Here is a 15514-nt window from a genome sequence, read left to right on the forward strand (position 1 = left end):
GGGAGGAGGAAGGGCGGAGGGAGGGAGGGAGGGGAGGAGGAGGGAGGAGGTGGGAGGAGGTGGGAGGTGGGAGGAGGAGTAGTCTGTTTTCAGAGTGGGCGGCGGCAGAGGGGAGAGGGGCGGAGGGGTTCAGAGTGGGCGTGGCCACACGGGAGTCACGTGCTTTACTTGAGGCTTGAGCCCGTCGAGAGAGCGAGAGAGACGTCATCGGTGATTTTTCAGGCAGCGGGCACTTCGCCACGTCCTTTTAAAGTCCCCCCCCTCCCCCCTTGTTGCGAAGCGGACATTCTACGTTCGTGTGGCAGGTGCCAGCGTGTTTGTGCTTCGCCCCCTTGCAGAAACAAGGGAGGACAGGTCGAAGAGACTCTTCAGGCACTACACGGTCAGCTCCTACAACAGCGTCAGCTCCTCCAGGTGAGGCTGTGTCCGCCATGCAAGTGATCCGCACGTTGGCGCGCAAGTTCGTCCATGTGAGCGCAAATGCGCGCGTGTATGTGTGTGTGCGTGTGTGTGTGCTTGTGTGCGCGTGCGTGCGTGTGTCCGCGCGTGTATGTGCGCGTGTATGTGTGCGTGTATGTGCGCGTGTATGTATGTATGTATGTGTGTGCGTGCCCGCGTGTGTATGTGTGCGTGTCCCCGCGTGTATGTGTGTCCGTGCCCGCGCGTGTATGTGTGTATGTGTGCGTGCCCGCGCGTGTATGTGTGTGTGTGCGTGGTCCCCCTCTTTAAGAAGGGGGACCGCACAGACTGTAACAACTACAGGGGCATCTCACTCCTCAGTGTGCCTGGAAAGGTCCTGGCAAGGATTATTCAACACCGTCTTGCCAGGCACGCTGAGGAGAGGCATGCGGAGCCCCAATGAAGTTTCAGGAAAGGGCGTCTGATACAGCAGAGGTGTAGGGAATTACAACAAGACCTACATCTCTGCTTTATTGACCTGGTCAAGGCCTATGATACCATCGTAGGCCTGGGCTCTGGGTTGTTCTTCGTGCTTTTGGAGTCCCTGACCCTCTGCTCACGATCATTAAGGACCTTCATGATGGTGAGCGGGCCCGGGTAAAACTACATGGCCGGAAGTCAGGGCCATTCCCTGTACACCTTGGGGTGCGACAGGGATGTCCTCTGGCTCCCACATTATTTAACATCTATTTTGACCACGTAGTTCGTGAAGCCTTCAATAGCTGTACCGGAGGAATCTCCATTTGGTACAGATATAATGGGAGGCTGATCGATGCCCGGGTGCGGTCAAGGGATGGCTCCCTATTGCTCAACCACGTTATGTATGCTGATGATTTGGTAATAGCTGCTCATTCAGAGGAGGAGTTGGAGACGCTGCTGCTGAGACTGGAGCGTGCCACTAAGAGATGGGGCCTTACCATCAGCCCCACCAAAACTAAGCACATGCTTGGGTATTTTGTACCATCGGACACTCCACCCCCACAACTCCCAATCGGTGATGGGGCAGTTGTAGAGAGAGTGGAGAGTTTCCCATACCTGGGCAGTGTGCTTATGACCGGCTCCAGTTTAACAGCAGAGGTCTCACTCCGAATCAGTCGAGTGGCAATATCTTTTCATCGGTTGCGTAATGCTGTGTAGAAGCTACCTGGTCTGTCGCTCCGCCCTAAGCTTCAAGTCTTCTCGGCCACGGTCATTCCCTCCCTTCTCTACGCTTGCGAAACGTGGACCCCCTTAATGGAGCATCTTCGCCGGTTGGAAACATTTAGGCTGGCCTGCCTACGATCCATCCTGGGTTTAACCAGGCTGGATTGTGTGAGGAGCTCACAAATCCTTGAAAGATCTGGGCAAGGTCCCATCGGTGAGCTCCTCCGGCGGGCAAGGCTGCGATGGCTGGGTCATGTAGCCCGCATGCCCAGCCACCGCATGCCGAAACAGCTTTTGTTCGGCCGGATCGAGGGGGCTAAACGGGCGCGGCACGGGCTAGAGAAGAGATGGAGTGATGTGGTACAGGAGGACGTGGAGCTGAGTGGACTTGCCGATGACTGGTACCAGCGGTGTCAAGATCGGCCTCTGTGGAGGAGGCTCGTGAAGGACGCTACTGGGCAGTTGGAGGCAGTCGCCCTCCAACAACAACAACGGAGGGCGGAGGAGCGACGCTCACAACAACGAGCGGAGCGCCGGGTGGCTAAAGCACAGCAGGTTGGCACAGTAGGGGGCACAGGTGGTGCACCAGTCAGTCGACCCGTGGCACCTGGGTCTGCCCCGTGACCTCCTGCCCGCGGGCGTTCGACACTTTACGTGGCCTCAAGGCGCACATGGCCTGGCACAAGCGTCGTGGTGACGTCACCGCCACTTAGTGGCGAATGGCGGTTGTTGTTGTTGCGTGCGTGCCGGTAAGCGGACAGTGATGGGTTGGCGCACGGCGCTACGAACCCGCCGGCGACGGTTATCGGCATCGATCGTGCGCCGCCTCCCCTAGGTCGACTCAGCCTTTAAACGAGTGCCTGGTGCGATGCGTTAAACCAACGGCACTGGGGGAGACAAAGGCGGTCGGGCGCAGTGCTGGCCACCCACCACGCCCCCCCACCACCACCACCTCGTGCGCCGTGCCGGCCTTCATAGGGCGCTGCTCGCCAACGGCACCTGCCCCCCCGACAGTCCGTCGGCGGCTGTTGCGGGGGTCCTTTGTCAATGTTTGAGACCACGGTGTGGGAGGGGGAACCTGTAGCTCGGCTGCCGAAACGTCGGACGTCGTGTCGAGCGACCGACCGCGGCTGCACGAGCTTTCTCCGCCGTCCAAGTGAGTTTCTCCCCCCCCCCCCCTAGCTTTTTGGCCACGCGCCGCTGGCGGCCCCAGGGACGTGGGAACGCTCAACGGCGTTTTGAGGCCGGAGCCGGAGATTCGTGCGTCTGTGGCGCGTGGCACGGGCTTAACGCGCGTGTCGGGGGAGTGGGGGTCGGGGGGGGGTGGGATTGTGGGGTGCGGGGGGGGGCAATGGGGGGGCCGATTGTGAAATCTTCCTCCTCCTCCCCGTTGTCTGCGCAGCGAGTTTGTGATCGAAGAGCGCACCGTGGTGCTGCAGAAGCGCGACAGCGAGGGCTTCGGATTCGTGCTGCGTGGCGCGAAAGGTAGACACCCCGTCGTCACCGTCATCACCGTCGTCACCATCGTCACCATCGTCACCCGTGGTCACCGTCGTCACCGTCATCACCGTCGTCACCATCGTCACCGTCGTCACCGTCGTCACCCGTGGTCACCATCGTCACCATCGTCACCATGGTCCCCATCGTCACCATCGTCACCGTCGTCACCATCGTCACCCGTGGTCACCATTGTCCCCATCGTTCCCATTGTCCCCATCGTCACCATCGTTCCCCGTGGTCCCCATCGTCCCCATTGTCGCCTGATGAAGCCGGTTGTAATTACTGGCGAAACGTCGCACTTCAGATTGTAAATGTCGTGGCTTTGCTCTCAAACACACAACCGGTGTAGTGCTGTACTAGTATACTACACTATACACTACTCTATACACTAGTGCTGTACTAGTAACGAATTGGCCACGTTCTGTTCACGTGACAACCCCTTACTAGTTGGCTGTGTCGGGTGGTGGCGGGTTTAACGACACAACATTTATATATTTACGCGATGTAACCCAAGAAAACAAACCTGTTATGGATGATATTCTTTGGTTCTTTTGGTAAAGTCACGTAGAATGAGAATAAAATAATAAATTGATAAAATAAATTAACACAATAATATTCTCACGACGTTTCGGCCACAACACAAGCGGGCCTTCATCAGGTGAAGGCCAAGGGCTAACACTGTTTTTAACATTTTATCTACATAACGACACCTTGCCGATATTAACTATGTTACCCTATTTGTATTTTTTATTTTTAAATTATATCTTAAAGCTATTTTATATTCGATATTTATTTAATTTTATATACTTCAGCCCCTTGGTGTTAGACTTTTAACCCTTATTATAGTAAGACTTGTTTAAAACTTATTTAAGATTTTAGATTCCTATATGTTGAATGTATGCACCATCCTGCCAAAGTAAATTCCGTGTCGGTGTGAACTTACATGGCGAATAAAACCCTTTCTGATTCTGAAGGGATGAGACTGTCTGGAGGACAGCGCTGGAGCGAAAAAGCCACGCTCAGATCGCGACCTTTAAGCTGTGTGAGAAGAAACAAAGCGCCTTGACAAAGCCATTTCTGTGACCAGTCACAAGCTAATCACTCAGCTATTTCAATGCTAAATTATATGCTAATTCCTTTGTCAAGGCGCTTTGTTTCTTCTCACACAGCTTAAAGGTCGCGATCTGAGCGTGGCTTTTTCGCTCCAGCGCTGTCCTCCAGACAGTCTCGTCCCTTCACCTGATGAAGGCCGCTTGTGTTGTGGCCGAAACGTCGTGAGAATATTATTGTGTTATTTTATTTTATCAATTTATTATTTTATTCTCATTCTACGTGACTTTACCGAAAGAACCAAAGAAGATGCATCCTTGCAGTCACGAAAGCTTCAAATCGAAATGGATGATATTGTTCGTGAAAGCCTCCTGCTATGCGTTAAACACCTACGGCAAACGACGATCGTAAAACTCCACGTGTGCTCGTCAACGACAACACCCCCCGTGCACTTTATACAAATAGAAAAAAAATTAAAAACAGTTGTACAGCCCACGTGTCCGCCTCCGAAATCCCGGCTCGGCTCTCGCAACAGCTCCTCCTTGAACGGCGGGGAGCGGCGGTTTAATTTGACGCATTCCCCCTCCTGGAGCAGCGGACGTGCCCATCGAGGACTTCACGCCGAGCGTCGCCTTCCCGGCGCTGCAGTACCTCGAGTCGGTGGATGAGGACGGCGTCGCCTTCCGCTCCGGACTCAAGATGGGCGACTTCCTGCTGGAGGTGAGAGATGCGGAGAGAGGAGAGAGGAGAGAGCGGAAGAGAGATGGGTCGCGGTCGTCGTCCCGGAGTCCTCCGGCCTCGTCTTGTCGTAGGCCGTCGTGGGCCGTCGTAGGCCGTAGTAGGCCATCCTGAGCGACGCCGGTGGCGGGGAGGGAGGGAGGGGTTGGGGCAGGGGTCACCGGTGAGATAAAAGTGCGGCGCTGGCCACCCACCCCACCCCCCTCGTGCGCCGTGCCGGCTCTCATAGGCGCTGCACTTGCCCCGACACTCTGTTGCAGGCTATCTGGGGGATCTTTGTCTTTGTGTGTGTGCTTTGGTGCAGCACTAAGAGCACTTGCCCCGACACTCTGTTACAGGCTACACGGGGGATCTTTGTCTTTGTGTGTATGCTGTGGTGCAGCGCTAAGAGCACTTGCCCCAGACACTCTGTTACAGGCTACACGGGGGATCTTTGTGTGTGTGTGTGTGCTGTGGTGCAGCGCTAAGAGCACTTGCCCCAGACACTCTTGCAGGCTACACGGGGGATCTTTGTCTTTGTGTGTGTGCTTTGGTGCAGCACTAAGAGCACTTGCCCCAGACACTCTGTTGCAGGCTATCTGGGGCATCTTTGTCTTTGTGTGTGTGCTGTGGTGCAGCGCTAAGAGCACTTGCCCCAGACACTCTGTTGCAGGCTATCTGGGGGATCTTTGTCCTTGTGTGCTGTGGGGAGTGGTGGTGCGCCGGTTAGCGCGCTCCGAACCCGTCGACCCGAGTTCGATTCCCACGCTCGCGGCCACCAGCACCGGTGACGAACGCCGACCCGGAAAAAAGTTCCCCCGGGCCTCCCCTAGGTCGACTCGGCCTCAAATGAGCCACCTGGTGCGGTGGGTTAGTTACGCTTGGTCCGCCCTCGACTCCTGTCGCATTTTTATCTCGCTCGTAGGGGTTTCTGGTCGCACCGCGGTGGCGGTGGACGGGGGGTGGGGGGGGGGTTCGTCAGCAATTACCGTCGCGCTAACGAGCGTGCCCTCGATGAGCTCCCAGCGGTCACGAGCCGTTGGTTGTACAATTAATTTAGCGCGGAAGCGCGAAAATGCGGCGGCGAAATGCGCGCGGGGATTTTTTACTGCCTTGGTGGTTCGTGGCCGACGGTGGGGGGGGGGGGCGATGGGGGGGGGGGTGCCTAGACACAAATCTCTGGCTTGCGTGTGGCGCGTTGGCCTTAATGGGCGCTCGCTAACAGTGCTTACTTAACTCGAACGTCTTGCGCACTGTACGTAGCCAACCGAGCTTTTCGGTTGTCACGGCTGGCTGGGGAGCTTTTGAGTTTTGTGCGTGCGTGCGTGTGCACATGGCCTGGCACAAGCGTCGTGGTGACGTCACCGCCACTTAGTGACGAATGGCAGTTGTTGCTGTTGTTGTGCATGCGTGTGTGTGCAAGCGTGTGTTTGTGCGAGCGTGTGTGCGTGCGTGCATGCGTGCGTATGTGCCAGCGTGTGTGCGTGCGTGTGTGTGTTTGTGCGAGTGTGTGTGCGTGTGTGCGTGTGCGCGTGTGTGTGCGTGTGCGTGCGTGTGTGTGTGTGTGCGTGCGTGTGCGTGTGTGCGTGCGTGTGTGTGTTTGTGCGAGCATGTGTGCGTGTGCGTGTGTGCGTGTGTGTGTGCGTGTGTGTGTGCGTGTGTGTGTGTGTGTGCGTGTGTGTGTGCGTGTGTGTGTGTGTGTGCGTGTGTGTGTGTGTGTGCGTGTGTGTGTGCGTATGTGTGCGTGTGTGTGTGCGTGTGTGTGTGTGTGTGCGTGTGTGCGCATATTTCTGCGGGGGTCGGTGGCGCAGTGGTCAGCGCCGCCGCGCTTACGAACCCAGCGACCCGAGTTCGATTCCCGCCCACGGCCAACGCCGGTGCCGACGGCCTTCAGAGCTGCCGGCTACTCTCTCAGAGCACTTGCCCCAACAGTCTGTTACAGGCTATGCGGGCGGGGGGGGTGGTGGTGGATCTTTGTCTTCGTTGTTCTATGTAATAGGGTCACCCCCCCCCCCCAATCCGTAACCGCCGGCCTCACCTGCGTGCCGCCGGCCTCACCTGCGTGCCAGGTGAACGGGGAGAACGTGGTGAAGGCCGGCCACCGCCACGTGGTGCAGATGATCCGGCACGGAGGCAACAGCCTGGTGCTCAAAGTGGTGACGGTGAACCGGAGGCCCGACAACGCCGAGGCCGCCCGCAGGAAAGGTACGGCCCACACCGGCGGGGTGGGGGGGGGGGGCCCGGGTGGGGGGGGGGCCCTCACGGTGTGTGTGTGGGGTGTGGAGGGGGGGGGGGGCCTCACTAGAACGCTCGAAATTTTGTGACTCGTTTCTCGCGCGGCCGCTGGAGTCGCACGCCGTCGCGTCGAACGCTCGCGTGATGGCGGCGGGGAGGGGCGGTTTGTACCCCCGCGCTTCCCGCTCCGTGCGTGTTGCGAAAGCACGAGCCGCACAGAGCGCGAGTGCGGATCGGTGGGGTTGGGGGGGGGGTTGGGGGGGGGGGGTCGGTGGGTGGGGCGGGGGATGATCGCGTTTGAGCGGGGGCCCCCGCTGAGTACCCCGGGTGAGCCCCGCGTATTCTTGAGACGTCCTTGCTGTGTGTAGCAGTCGGAAGCCGAGAAGCCAAACCAGCCGGCGCAAAGAGAAGGCACGGGCAGGCTCGGCGAACAAAAACAAGGAATAAACGCCCCCCAAGTAGCGCAAGGGCCCCCCCCCCCACGCCTGACTCCCCACGCCCCCCCCCCCCCCCCACCGCGGCACTCCCCGCCATCTAACTCAGATCCTGATCGTAAAGCAAGTCTCCCGATTGTACGGGCAAATTTCAAACTTAATTGTGATTAGTATATTTAGCATAATTGTTGTACGTAACTGATACGTGGCCCGTCCGTGGTGTTACAGGCTCTTTTTATTTCGTGATTATTTATGCTGCAGGAGGAATCCGATGAGCTATAAAGCTCTTCTCGTTTCTCACGGATGTCCCAGTATAGGGGTACGCGGGGGACAGAAAGTCGCAACGGCGACAAACAATAACAAAAAACACGCTAACGGCGCAAAGTATATGAAAGGTAAACACATCGCTGAACAAAATATACAGATTAAACTGAATTTTTTTTAAAATCTTAGCAGGTAATAGTCCACTGGAGGTTTCAACTTGTTTTTCAGACGCGACCTGGCCACAAGCGATAGCTCAACAAAAGTGGCTTGTCATCACGCGGAAATATGTAGCAGCAAAATAATAATCTAAATAATCATCCAAGTAATCTTCTAAATAATCATTTAAGTAAACATCTAAATAATCTTCTAATTTTTTTTCTAAATAATCATCTAAATAATCTTCTAAATATTAATGTAAATAATCATCTAAGTAATCTTCTAAATAATAATTTCAATAAGCATCTCAATAATCGTCTAAATAATTTTCAAAATGATCATCTAAATAATCTTATAAATAATCTTCCAAATAATCGTCTAAATAATCATCTAAATAATCTTATAAATAATCATCTAAATAATCATCTTAATAATCTTCTAAATAATCATCTAAATACTCATCTAAATAATCATATAAATAAACATCTAAATATTATTGTAAATAATCATCTAAATAATCATCTAAATAATCATCTACATAATCATCTAAATACTCATCTGAATAATCATATAAATAATCATCTAGGTAATATTGTAAATAATCATCTAAATAATCATCTAAATAATCATCTAAATACTCGTCTAAATAATCTCCACTGCTCGCTGCTAGCCTAGGGGACCCCCTCGCCCCCCACAGTGGCAGCTGCCCCTGTGCGGGTGTGCCCAGTGCACCAGGGGGCTCTGCGATTTGGAACGAATTGGCCAATGCCACCAGAATCAGAATCTTTATTTATACCACAGGAGGAATCCGATAAGCTATGAAACTCTTTTTGTCACGCGTATCCAGGAAGGGGGGAAGTAGTAAGAACCAGTTTAACACGTAGGAGGATTTCGCGACCAAAATCATCCATAATAGAGGTTTTTGGGTTAGATGGCGTAAATAAATAAATGTGTCGTTAAAACCCGCCACCACCCGACACGGCCACCTAGTAAGGGTTGTCACGTGAACAGAACGTGGCCAATTCGTCACGAGTACAGCAACACCGGTTGTGTGTTGGAGAGCCAAGCCACGACATTTACAAACTGAGTAACGACGTTTCGCCAGTAATTACAACCGGCTTCATCAGGCGGCAGCCAGATTTGTGGAGAAGTCCACCGCAAGACGGGAAAACCATTCGCCCAGACACATGCTAATAGAACTAAACCATCCCCATCCTACCAGGCAAAGGCCCACTGAGGTTATTAACTTGTTTTTCAGAAGCGGCCTGGCCACCACGCATGATAGCCGCTCAACAAAGTGGCCCCATCATTTGGTCATTTATTGCACCAAATAACCTCAATGCCATGTTACTAAATGTGGAGGGGAAAAAACGGGGAGGACCCGGAGAAAAAACAAAACTACACGACCACGGGGAGAGAGACACGCAAACTCCAAATATACAGCAGCAGCAGCAGGCGTCAGGGTTGGGATCGAACCCACGACCTCCTGCGTACCAGGCGAGGTAGTTAACATCTCATAGCCACCGTGATGATAATGAGAGACGAAACTCTAAATATACAGCAGCAGGCGTCAGGGTCAGGATCGAACCCACGACCTCCTGCGTACCAGGCGAGGTGGTCAGCATCTCACCACCGTAGCGCGAGTGAGTGAATGCGGCTCGCTAACAGCACTTGCCCTGACCGTCTGTTAATGCCACACGGGGGATCTATGCCTTTGCCGCGGCTTATTTTGTGCGACAATGGGAGAGTGCGTGACAGCGCGGGGACCGCGGCGGCCCTCGTCAGCCGAGCGTTGGCCGAGCCGTGCCGAGCGCCGAGCGAAAATATGTTGCTGTGTTTGCTTCATCTGTTCTGGACCACCACCCCTCCCCCCCCAAGAAGCTAACGTAGTGCATCTGTCTGTCTCTCTGCATCTGTCTGTCTGTTTGTCTCCTTGCTTTCCCGTTCCGCCCTCGCACATCACCTCCGCTCGATCATCACCACCACCACCACCTCCGCCTCCACCGCCTCCACCGCCACCGCCGCCACCGCCGCCACCGCCGCCCGCACTACTCCTGTCGTGTTAACGTCGCCGCGCCAACGTCCACCGTCACGCTCCGTCACCACCCCGCTGTCTCTCCACGCCGCTCTGCCGTCTCCTCGCTCTCCCATCGCACGTCGCCCCCCTCCCCCATTCTGTTTCCTCTCCCCTACCACTCTCCCCGTGCAAACTCTCTCCTCCTCGCCTCTCTCCACCGTCAATCACGACCTGCCTCTCACTTCGCAAACTCTCTCCTCCGTATCCTCCTCTCCCCCCCCCCCACCCCCCCCCCACCCCCCCCCCCGATTCCACGTTCCACCTCCCCCCCCCCTCCTCCCGTCCTCCTCCCGACACCAAACGTGATCCATGCTTCGCTTCTCACCCCACCGCCTTTCAATCCTTACACGCGCCACAAACACGCACGCACACACACACACACACATGGACACACGCACACACACACGCACACACACACGCACACACACACGCACACACTCACACGCGGACGCGCACACACACACACACACGCACACACACACACGTACACACGCACACACGCACACACACACGCACACACGGACACGCACGCACGGACACACGCGGACGCGGGCCCCCGTCGCTGCCCGCATCCGGCCCCGGTGCTGCTCCCCGTAGCCCCCACGCCTCCAAAGCGCGCCCCGACCACGGCGCTCTCCATGCGCTCCAAGTCTATGACGGCGGAGCTCGAGGAGCTGGGTAAGGCCTCGACGGGGGTGGGGGAGGGGGGGGGAAGGGGGCGGGGGTGGGGGACGCGTCGGGGAGATGCTGGGAGAGAGGGGGGGGGGAGCAAGGGGGGCGGGGGGGTGCAGGTCCTGGGGGGGGGGGGTTCAGGATTATTTTTTTTGGCTATTGACGTTTAGGGTTCGCCACCAGGCCGCCTCCCGGTGAGTCACCGTCGTTCTGCGTTGCGTACGCGTTGAACTTCTTCCGTACCGTACGTAGCCGGCCGCGGCTAATCGGAGGTGCGGGGTTAAGGACGACAAACTGAGCACAAGAAGCATTTAGTTTTTTTTTTTCAAAACAAAATCGGTTTTTCAAATTGGATGACTTTTAAAATCGCGCAGCTCCGGCGGCTTCCCGATGCCGTGACCGAGGAAGAGCGCGTTCCAGACGGCCGCTGAAGAGAAGCGCAAGCCGACGGCGCGCGACGATGCGGTGACCGCCGCCGTATTTGTTCAATGGCTCGGCCAAAATGCCGCCGCTGCCGCGGGGGTGACCGAGATTCCGCACGACGGTTTATGCCCCTTGATGTGATTTTTACCATCTAGGGCTGTAACGACGCTTCAAGTAAACCGATTGCGGTTTCACATGCCCAAAGCCACGTGCATTGGAACGCATGCATGTACGTGTGTAACACACGAAATGCAGGGGTGATGTTGCATGGAAATTGTTCGCTCACGGACGGGAGGATGTCAAGTCGTTACGTGCGTGATAAGGTTCGTGTGTGTGTATGATATACACGTTGGCACAGTAGGGGGCACAGGTGGTGCATCTGCCAGTAGGGTCATCTCAGTCGGTCGACCCACGGCACCTGCTGGGTCTGCCCCGTGACCTCCTGCCGGCGGGCGTTCGACGCTTCACGTGGCCTCAACGTGCACCTGGCCTGGCACAAGCGCCGTGGTGATGTCACCGCCACTTTGTGGCGAGTGGCGGTTGTTGTATATATACAGGCGTGAGTGATGTGGGTGTAGGGGGAGACGTTTGTGTTGCTGCACGATTGTTCGTCAGGATTCGTTTCCACCTTCACGACACGCCTGCCCCACGCTTTTCAGCGATGATAAAAAATACAAATTTTTACTTTTTAAACGGTGGCTTGTAGCGGTAGCGGGATGGGCTAGGCAGGAGATGTGGGTTGTTTTTAAAGGAGGAGCAGTGGCTAGGAGATGTTAACCACCTCGCCCGGAACGCAGAAGGTCGTGGGTTCGATCCTGACCCTGATGCCTGCTGTAAATTTGGAGTTTGCGCGTCTCTCTCTCTCTCTCTCCCCAACGTTGGTCACGTGGCATTATTCTCCGCTTCGAGGATTTGCCCGCTGTGCAATTCCACGTGACGACGGTAGGCCGGGTCGCTTCCGAAAATAGAGCTGCGCTGCTGCAGCAGTTCAGTGGGGCCTCGCCTGGCGAACGAAACAAAACAAAAATGGTTTAAATAGTTGGGTCGTCAAATTAGTGAAGACGGTCGTCTTTGTGTGCTGCGGTGGGGAGAGTTGGCTCCAGGCGCGCAGGGTAGCGAGATCGGAGGAGGGAGCGACAGAGCGCGAATCGGGCGCAGCAGGTTGGGCGAGGGAGGCGTGGGGAGGGACCGCTGGAGACTGGGGGTGGGGGGGTAGAGAAGCGAGATGAGACGGGGGGAGGGGGGGCATTTTGTCATCGCCCCGAAGGTCGTCGTCATCATCATCGGCACGTATGAAAAATAAGAATGGGGTTTCACCCCTTGCTGGCAATCCACCGGGGGTATCATCCACATCTGCTGCCGCTGCTGCCATGGTTTGTGCAGCGGCTGCGGGTTTTAGGGGGTGGACCGTGAACAGCTTCACAGGAGATCAAACCCCAGGAGGGGGGGGGGGGGGTGGTGGAGATCTTCTGCGTTGGGTCTCTCCCAACGAGGTGTTTGGTCGCGAGTTCTTTTGAACTCCATCCAGCTCTCTCTCCAGGCTTGTGCCGACTTAACGCCGCTGGATTCGCGCCCTCCCAGAAGGCCGCGGGGCTGATTGGCTGTGGTAATTAAAAAAAAAACGTTTATCACCTAAGGCTTTTTGCCAGGATCAAAGTTTAAAAAATAAGAATGGGGGATTTTTACCCCTTTCTGGAAATAAATCAGGAGTTGTGTTAATATTTTAGATTTGAAGCTTCCGTGACTGCAGGAATCCATCCTCCTTGGTTCTTTCGGTAAAGTCACGTGGGTAGAAAAATAAAATAAAAAAATGTTTTTTAGTTTTATTTCACTTTTTCTACCTACGTGACTTTACCGAAAGAACCAAAGAGTATGTTTGTATTAATAAACACCAAATAAAAACCTTTTTACAAAGGAATCAAGTACTCCATTTTAACCACACACAGTACTTGTGGTGAACATTCAAACACACATGGCTCTGATAATAATTTATGGGCATTGTCTTTGACACTGATCGACCTACAACAGAGACAGCTACAGCGTCCTTCAGGGCCCAGTCTCGCCACCAGTGTCAGACCGGGAGAACGCCAAAAGCATGTTTGTTTGAACGTGTGAAAATAATAGACTTGACCCGCCCCCCCCCCCCGTCCGTAAAATGTAAAGTATATTCATTATTCATCGTGTTATTTATTTCAGCGGGAAGGGCCCAGCGATCTCCTAGACTTGATTCAATGCACGTCCTGCGAGGCGACAGGCGTTGTTGCACAGTGTGCATCTTCGTTGCGAGGCCATGGTTACTTACATAAGTGCGTACGTCAAGGTGCCCGGGGGTGGGGGGGGGGGGTGGAGGGACGACAAACCAAACACTCAATGCAGTTCTAAAGAAGTGAGTTTGTCAGCCTAGACGGTGATTTAAAAGTGCACAGATCCAAGTGGCTTCAGAATATTGGAAGAGAACCAAAGAGACCCATCGAGGCCCATAGAGACCCAGAGAAACCCACAAAACCCTACAGAAACCCACGAAACCCTACAGAAACCCACAAAACCCCACAGAGACCCCCACGGAGACCCACAAAACCCCACAGAGACCCACAGAACCCCACAGAGACCCACAGGAACCAACAAAACCTCACAGAGGCCCACAAAACCCCCACAGAGACCCACATAAACCCACATAAACCCACAAAACCCCACAGAGACCCACAAAGACCTCACAGAGGCCCCACAAAGACCCCACAGAGACCCCACAGAGACCCCACAGAGACCCACGGAAACCCACAGTCTCCGCGGCCGTTCGTCACCCGTGCTCTGCGTTACCTCTGTTTCCTTGTTGTGTGTTTCACGCCGCAGCCGACAGGAGGATGATTGAGCCCGGTGAGTGTACACCGCCCGCCCGCTCCCCACCGCCCCCCCTGCCGAGCGCTCCGTCCGTGTTTCATAATCAAGGTTTTGTGGGGTTCGATCGTGTAGGTATGAATGGTGTGTCGTCGTAACCCTCCACCACCCGACACAGCCAACTGGTAAGGGATTTGTCACGTAAACAAAACGCCAATTAGTTACAGTACAGTGTATAGTATGGTTGTATAGTGTAGTGTACAGTGTAGTGTATAGTAGTGTAGAGTGTAGCGTGCAGTGTAGTGTATAGTGTAGTGTATAGTGTGGTGCATAGTGTAGTGTATAGTGTAGTGTGTAGTGTAGTGTGTATTGTAGTGTAGAGTGTGGTGTAGAGGAGTGTGGTGTAGAGTGTGGTGTATAGTGTGGTGTATAGTGTGGTGTATAGTGTGTAGTGTAGTGTGTATAGTGTAGTGTATAGTGTAGTGTATAGTGTGGTGCATAGTGTAGTGTATAGTGTAGTGTGTAGTGTAGTGTGTATTGTAGTGTATAGTGTGTAGTGTAGTGTGTATAGTGTAGTGTACCACCTCAGCCCACCGCTGTGTGTTGGAGAGTAAATCCACAACACTTCGAGTTCCGCGCCGTTTCACTGCTAATTACCACAACCAGCATCATCAGGCGATTTGCCAGAAGAGTGAAGCTGGCCACCTGCTTCCGGTGTTAAATAGAGCAAGACAACGTCATCACTGAACCCATCAGAGATGGAGGAGGGGGGGTATTGTAATGATATAATAGATTAGTAATCAGTTCATTAGTGTGTGTTTCCTCGAAAAGGAATTGTAATTGTCGTACTCAAATTGTGAATGTTGTGGATTTACTCTCCAAACACACCGGTGGGCTGAAGTAGTACACTGCACTATACACTACACTATACACTACACACTACTATACACTACACTATACACTACACTATACACTACACACTACTATACACTACACTACTATACACTATACACGACACTGTACACTACACTATACACTACACTATACACTACACTATACACGACCACTATACACTACACTGTACACTACACTGTACACTACACTATACACTACACTATACACTACACACTAGACTACACCATACACTACACTATACACTACACTACTACACACTACTATACACTACACTATACACGACACTATACACTACACACTACTATACACTACACCATACACTACACCATACACTACACTATACACTACACTGTACACTACACTATACACTGCACACTAGACTACACCATACACTACACTATACACTACACTATACACTACACACTACACTACACCATACACTACACTATACACTACACTATACACTACACCATACACTACACCATACACTATACACTACACTGTACACTGCACTATACACAACACTATACACTACACACTGGACTACACCATACACTACACTATACACTACACTATACACTACATACTACACTAACACCATACACTACACTATTCACTACACTATACACTACAC

The 15514-nt window shown here is 53.8% G+C and overlaps 1 protein-coding gene across 9 annotated transcripts in view; it reads left to right on the plus strand.

Moving 5' to 3' along the window:
- LOC116956407 (SH3 and multiple ankyrin repeat domains protein 2-like) overlaps positions 1-15514 on the plus strand; it is a 181867-nt gene that overhangs the window by 146616 nt on the left and 19737 nt on the right. For 3 of the 9 annotated variants that reach the window (XM_076054306.1, XM_076054305.1, XM_076054313.1), the window contains 6 exons: positions 339-414; positions 3005-3087; positions 4745-4872; positions 6939-7074; positions 10633-10713; positions 13981-14004. In XM_076054306.1, coding sequence (XP_075910421.1) covers positions 339-414; positions 3005-3087; positions 4745-4872; positions 6939-7074; positions 10633-10713; positions 13981-14004 — 528 coding nt within the window. The remainder of the gene's footprint in view (positions 1-338; positions 415-3004; positions 3088-4744; positions 4873-6938; positions 7075-10632; positions 10714-13980; positions 14005-15514) is intronic. The other 6 variants (XM_076054307.1, XM_076054308.1, XM_076054310.1 and 3 more) reach the window with 6 other exon arrangements.

Source organism: Petromyzon marinus, chromosome 65 (assembly GCF_048934315.1).
Source record: "Petromyzon marinus isolate PM22_M1 ecotype Great Lakes invasive population chromosome 65, UKy_Petmar_22M1.pri1.0, whole genome shotgun sequence".
Classification (NCBI taxonomy): Eukaryota; Metazoa; Chordata; class Hyperoartia; order Petromyzontiformes; family Petromyzontidae; genus Petromyzon; species Petromyzon marinus.